General features: G+C 44.0%; 1 protein-coding gene across 1 annotated transcript; it reads right to left on the reverse strand.

The window, feature by feature from the left end:
* Positions 1 to 582: 582 nt before the first annotated feature.
* Positions 583 to 7409, reverse strand: LOC138959724 (toll-like receptor 13). The gene is made up of 3 exons (XM_070331318.1): positions 5659 to 7409; positions 2421 to 2592; positions 583 to 1936 (listed from the first exon to the last, which is right to left on the reverse strand). The coding sequence occupies exons 1-3, from the start codon at positions 7014 to 7016 to the stop codon at positions 1322 to 1324; spliced, it is 2145 nt and encodes a 714-aa protein (XP_070187419.1). The 5' UTR covers positions 7017 to 7409; the 3' UTR covers positions 583 to 1321.
* Between the last annotated feature and the right edge of the window lie 91 nt (positions 7410 to 7500).

Here is a 7500-nt window from a genome sequence, read left to right on the forward strand (position 1 = left end):
ATTTTGTTATATTATATTTTTTTGTATTGATCTTTTTCCTTTTAGGCCCCTGCAGTTGCATTCAGGCTGCAACGACCAGTTTTTGCCTCTTTGTTATTTGTTGTTATTTGCCAAAGAAACCTTCCTATGCTTTGAAAAAAATCAAATCATGTCTTGACTTTCAAATGTACGCGCCTGTGTATGCGTGTGTCACTGAGTGTGTTAGTGTATGTGTGTGTGTGTGTGTGTGTGTGTGTGTGTGTGTGTGTGTGTGTGTGTGTGTGTGTGTGTGTGTGTGTGAGTGCGTGTGTGTGTGTGTGAGTGCATGTGTTTGTGTGGGTGTGTGTGTGTGTGTGTGCACGGTGTGTGTGTGTGTGTGTGTGTGTGTGTGTGTGTGTGCCACGATGTAAGAGAGAGAGAGAGAGAAAGAGAGAGAGAGAGAGAGAGAGAGAGGGAGAGAGAGACAGAGAAAGAGAGAGACAGAGAAAGAGAGAGACAGAGAGAGAGAGAGAGACTGAGAGAGAGATAGAGAGATAGAGAGAGAGACTGAGAGAGAGAGAGGGAGAGAGACAGAGAGAGAGAGAGAGAGAGAGAGAGAGAGAGAGAGAGAGAGAGAGAGAGAGAGAGAGAGAGAGAGAGAGAGATTTTTCTTTCGTTAAAAACTTCTGTCAACAGCACAGCAATTTCACTGTCAGTAAATGATGCAGAACGTCCCTCCGTAGCTACTTTCATTTTGGGCACACGCGCCTTGCCTTTACTGTTGACTGCCATGTTTACAGACACGTGCGCATGCATATTACTAGGGATTCCCTCAATTTCCGCGACCTTGACCTTAATACTCTCGATGTCACTACTTCGGCGTTCAAGTCAGTTCATGCATAGTGAACAGTTAGGAAGTTAACTTCGGGAGTTCCCACTTCAAAAAGAGGCCTCTACTTCCAGTGTTTCTTACTTCTAGTTCATGCATACGGGCCCAGGTGTGTCCCCACTAAAGTAACAGTTTTCGAGAAGAATGTTCAGTCTTAAAGCCACGTGAATCACGTGTATGTCACCCTTTCTGGTATTTGATCTCTGTTTATGTAGCACAACATTGATGGTTTAGGCAAAATATCAGGCAGTCGACAGTTCCTTTCCAAAACGAATGTCTGGCTCACAAAAAGCTTAAATTGGGGTGCCTGGTGAAACTCTTCAAAACACCAGCATGTCCCCTTGTCCTGCGTCAAATGTCAACGTCCCAAGAAGACCTAAGTGACTTCAGTTTTTGTAAAACAAAAGGAGTAGAAGTTCAAAAGCTTTTAGTCGAGGGTGATATATCAGAAACTAAAAATCCTGACACAATTGTCTACACGACCTGAACCTCTTCAGTATCGTCGAGCGCCAAATGCAGACGCCCCCAGAAGGACTGCCGGGCGTCCTGCTCCTCGTCCCATTCGATGTAGGTCGTAGTACGCAGCACTGCTAACATGGCGCCCGTCATGTCACGTGACTGAGTCTCCTGCAGAGCCACCAGCACCATGACGTCATCACGCTCCATGACAAAACTCTGGCAGTACTTCAGCTCGAACTGACACCACTCGCTGCGCGCAAAGTGCGGAGAGAAGACCAGTATCACACGCTCGCTGTCGCTGACGCAGTCGGAGATGTTGTCCACGATGTGTTTTCCCGGTCGGAAGTCCCGGTGATGCACACACAGCGTCAGCCCCCACTCTCCTTCCAGTACGGGCAGTAACTCCTCCTGCACCCACACCGCGTCCTCCTCGGCGTAGGACACGAAGACGTCGTACTTGCAGCCACGAGACACGCGCGAGCGACGCCTGCGACCTCGGCACACCTCGTACAGCCACAGGCGCACGTGCCAGCGGAAGCGGAAGAAGACGACGAGGATGACGAGGAAGATGAGGAGGATACAGGCGATTCCGATGGTTAAGGTAGCAGCTCCAGAACCCAGTATGCACGCCTGAAATCACAGTCCTTGACATTCAGTTCCAGATAAAGCTTGCAATATCAGGAATGCAATGTCTTAGTTACTGCATAACGGACACGGAGCATGATTAAAAAAAACCATGACAATGTTTCTGTACCCTGTCAACACAAATGCACACACTATAAGAGAAAGAAAATTGTGTGAACTTGTATGTCATGCATTGCATCTCATCAGTTCTTGCAATGTAGCTGGCGCACTCGTTTCGTTATAGTTTGCTACCTGAAGAATCAAGAGATTTTGTGACGATTGTTAAAGGTTGCTAAGTTCCTTCACTAATAACCCATCACGCCAGCCACTGTAGACCTGCCTATGCTTTATTCACATGGACTAAAAGCATCCTTCATCTTGCACAAATGCCAACAATTAACAACTAACCTGGCTGTTTCTTGTGAAGTGCGGGATTTGTCACTCAAAGTTGACATACAGATTTAAGAACAATTATAAAAAGCGCATTTACCTGAGGATTCAAAGCAAATTCGGGAATGGTAACGTTGTCCACGTTGCTGCAAATGTAGCCCCTGGAGTGATAATCTTTGAAGAGAATGGGCTGGGTTTTCATCCAGTTCTGGAACCACAAGATGTTGCAGTCACATTGGTAGGTTTTGGCTCCCAGATCTACTTCCTTCAAGCTGAAACAAAATCGCAGACAAATGAATACCATATCAGGAGATATGTTCAGTGCTTCGTTTCGCTTACAAGCTACATATCAAAGGCAGTAGCAATCCATTCAGTCATTGCTGAAATGCAGCGGTTTTTTTTGTCATGGCACCCCTCAAAATTGTCGCAAAAACCTCTTTTCTGCTGTTCATGCTCTTCACACATGCATCAGTAGACATGACATAACACAAGAGGTCCGTAACAATCTGTTCTGATAAATAATGGATTTGGCTTTCTCGTCGTATGTAAAAGTTGCCAAATTGCGCCTATTCTGACGCACACACTTGTCTCTTTAACCGATTCAAAACTCATCAGCCAATCTTTCTTGTCAATTTCAGAATTAAATTTCCTCCTTCAAAATCCAATTGCTCACGGTTCAACAAGTTTCATGCTTACTAATTCTTTTCTGAACTGTTGTGCGTTGTGTACTTTCTTACCACGATAAGAGGGGATATCCATCAAATCAATTTCTTCCTTTCCGTGCATCATCTTATTAATAACATTTACAACAACAGCACGAACCATGTTATATTCCAAAATTCTCTGTGGGGATTTTCCTAAAACATCACACATGAACTGATAGGAAACAAACTCTTTTCTACGTAAAACATCGGCCTTGGTCGATAAAGATGAAACAAAAGACGATATGGTCCCCTTGGCCTTGGACCAACAAAAAAGCTGGTCTGTCATCAAGCCACCAAACATCTTATAAAGACTGTTGTACCACTTGCAAGTCAAAACTGTTGTGAATCTTCTTCTGTTTTTGGTTTGCAAATCATGCTGGTGGTTTTTTCTACAAATGGGTTTGACGGAAGCAACCCACCACATTTTTCACTTTTTAGGTGGATCAAAAGTGCCGTACTAACTGAGGTGGATCAGATTGTCGATGGAGGGTCCACGGTGTGAGGCTATGGGTGCAATACTTGTTTTGCACAGTTTATATATATATATATATGCCAGCGAGTAATGAGTTGTGTCACTTACAATGTGTACGGTATATATGGTCAACCCTAGTCTAAGGTCGCAGCTAAATTTCGCTGACCTGCAATTTCTCAAAGAACAACAGACTTTATTTGTGTGTGTGTGTGTGTGTGTGTGTGTGTGTGTGTGTGTGTGTGTGTGTGTGTGTGTGTGTGTGTGTGTTAGCGTGCGCTATTGTGTGTGTGTGTGTGTGTATATGTGTATGTGTATGTGTGTGTGTGTGTGTGTGTGTGTGTGTGTGTGTGTGTGTGTGTGTGTGTGTGTGTGTGTGTGACGTGTTCGCGTTACTGTATGTCTGCCTTATGTCTGAATTTATGTCTTTGTCTAATAGCTGTGCATAAGTCTAATGTCTGTGAGTGTGCGTGCGTGCGTGCGTGCGTCTGCCTTTCTCTCTGTCTAGCTGTCTTTATGTTTTTCTGTCTGTCTGTCGGTCTGTCTGTGATACTGTGTTTTATGTGCATTGTTGAAAACTCATCATAAGTACGAACAGATTAAATAATTGAACCAATTAGTGTCACCTCTGACCGCGGAGCTTCAATTATGGCTACTGTCCAAGTCGCTTTTGAAAATGTACCATAGAGGTTTGTCTGCAGTGAATCATGGTTGGAAAGGGGCTTTAGTTAGCGGTTTTCTGTCGTTGGGGTATTTGAAAAGGGCACAAAAGGTTTGGTTTTATCGCTATATGAGCTAGCTGGTACTTGTGTATGCACGCGCACGTAGTCACAGAGACGTTATTTCGGTTGAAAGAAATGTAGGATTCAACATAAGGAACTAAACAATGAAATGCAGCCGGACACAATTCAGAACTTGTGACATTAAAACATGATGCAGTAATGTAAAAATAACAAAATACCTAGATTTTAACTTTGAAAACAATACCATGATTGACCTTTGTTTTGAATGCATTATATTGTTCTTGTCAACAACACACACATACACACACACACACACACACACACACACACACACACACACACACACACACACACACACACACACACACACATCAACACACACGTACACACACACACAGACACACACACACAGTCACTCACACACACACACACACACACACACACACACACACACACACATGAACCTCGGTCGGTTATAATGTCAATCGGTATTGCTGATAACACCGAATATATATGTGTCTTTTGGATTTTTCAGGAATTGACAAGCCTTACTGCTTGAGTCTCTTTGTCAGCACAACGGTGCGCAACCACGATAATAATGCACAGATTAAATTATGCATAAAAGATGTATCGACAGTCAACGGTAGTACTTAATTAACGGTTTAGATCTGAGATCATACATATCCATTGCAAAGCTTAGAGCCGAACGTAAATTCTGAGATAGTTTGGATGTTAATTTTATCGAGTTTGATATTCCATAAAACCATGACACTTGTCAAAAGTTCCATCGAGGATCGAGAAAAACGAGCTTCCATATAAATACAGTTCTGTTATATTTTCTGAGTCGATGGAACATTTCGGGCGAAATGTGGGTTAACTGAGTTTTTAACAGGGAAACAATATTCAACGAAGCTCAATCGGCTTCAGCAGACGGGGAAACTTTTTGTCAGACACGCCTAGAAAAATGTTTTCACCAAGGTTTAAGAAAGCGTAGAGAGGTGCAACCCTGAAAAATATCTCCATGGACGTAGCCTTGTGAAACATCGACGTTGTTCCAGACAAAGTTGATGTTTGTGACAGCCGAATTGTTAATGAAGGATGGTGACATTCCCAATATCTTCATCTCCATTTGCATGATCTCCTGATCTTGTAGGGCGGGAAACTGTGTACACACATACCCACACACACACACACACACACACACACACACACACACACACACTAACACAAACAAACACACACACAAATAGACACACACACACACACACACATACACACACACACACACACACACACACACACACACACACACACACACACACACACACACCGAAATTCTTGCTCCTTTTCTCTCACTATTATTGCATGTCTTTAACCAAGTCGACCGTATCATAAACAGTGTCACTCTCAAATCATACATACCCCTTTCGCAGCTTCGGACTGAACGTTGATTCCGAGATAGTCTGGATGTTATTGTCGTCAAGAATGAGTTTCCATAAGCCATGAAGTTTGTCAAAGGCGCCATCGGGGATTGAGGAGAGAGAGTTGGCATACAGATAAAGCTCTGTTAAATTCCTCAGTCGGCTGAGCATTTTAGACGATATGTGCGTCAACTGAGTTCTGGCCAGGGAGAGAATGTTCAACGAAGCTTCCATCGGTTTCAGCAGACGGTGAAACTGTTTTTCAGACACGTCAAGAAAAATGTTTTCACCAAGGTTAAGTCCCCGTACCCCGGTGCAACCCTGAAAAATATCTCCGTGAACGTAGCCTTGTGAAAAATCCACGTTGTTCCAGAGAAAGTTTATGTGGGTGACTGCTGAATTATTGATAAAAGCTGGTGACATTGCCCTTATCTTGTTCTCCATTTGCATGATCTCCAGATCTTGGAGGACTGGAAACCGTGCAGCGCTGAACGTGTTCGTTGCGAAGTACTCAAAATGATTGTAGCGTAGGGACAGATTCCTCAAGCTTGGTAAGCAGACCGGGTCATCGATACACTGTATCATGTTCTGATCGAGAGACAGCACTGTCAGATTCGGAAACAGCGAGTGGCCTTGCTCGGAACACGTTCTCAGAAAGTCGTACAGACGGTTTGCTTTCATATTAACATTTTCCCATGAAGGCATGTACGCGGTGCTTAGTTCGTTAATTTCGTTTTTCCACAGAGTTATGTAGGTAAGGTTCTGAAGAGGCTGAAACACGGACATGTTCAGAGAACCAAGGTGATTCCAGCTGAGATCTAAACCAACCAATTCCGTATGGTGTACGCCCTGGAAGCTGTCCAAAGGAATCGGCCCGAGGCTTTGACATCTTATACTTAGGTTGAGAAGACCAGGAACAGAAAGCAGTGATGGCAAGTTTGTGTACGTGAGATGGTTGGACCCTCCGAGAAACAACCCAGTCAAATTTGGGAGTCCCTGGAAAACGCCTTCCGCGATGTAGGTTAGGCCGTTGCTGTGCAGGTCAATGATCTCAACATCCCTGGAGACATTGACAAAGAAATCGGCGTCTGAGATGCTGGTGACGTTGTTGTTGGAAAAGTTGAGGTACTTGTAACTTCGATTCAGGTCTGGTATGAAGGTCAGACTGTCTGGGTTGGAAGAACAGTCGGCTGTAGTCTCGCCACACCGACATAAATCCGTACCGTCATAGCATGATTCGTTGGTAGGTGGGAATTCTAAGCCTGTATCCCAACACGTTGATGGCTGGCTCCTACAGTTTGCCTCAACACTGCTAAAAGCTAGTGCACAGGTAAAAAGAACAGTACAGACAATAGTCATGATCACTTCAAATCAGAGACACAGAGAGCACTTGTCGCGGACGGCACAACCTCTACACTGACGCTGACTATCGTGCAGGTACTTGAACGTTACAAGTACTCACAACACAGAGTTTATAGCATTCCTATTTTTGTTTCGAGGGTCACTGAAATCCCGAGAAAAAGAGGTCCCACTTACTCCACCTCAATGTATATTCCACACGCGTGTGTACAAGTCCCTTCATGGGAAAACCCCGACCTTGTGATTAAGTTAAACTTGCGACCCACACGCTGATAATAACATGTGTCGTCAAGTAGGGAAGAAAACAAAATATAGCAAATGTGGCCTTTAACCAAGCAAGGAAAATTATCCCTTCGACGGAGTGTTTTGTGTTGTTTGTCGATGGGCCCATGGGAGAAATTATTGTCTTGCATAGATTATCTGCGTGAGTAAGACGTTCTAATCGCACATTCTCATTATATCATCTCGTCCATTGTAAATGAGG

Source organism: Littorina saxatilis, linkage group LG2 (genome assembly GCF_037325665.1).
Source record: "Littorina saxatilis isolate snail1 linkage group LG2, US_GU_Lsax_2.0, whole genome shotgun sequence".
Classification (NCBI taxonomy): Eukaryota; Metazoa; Mollusca; class Gastropoda; order Littorinimorpha; family Littorinidae; genus Littorina; species Littorina saxatilis.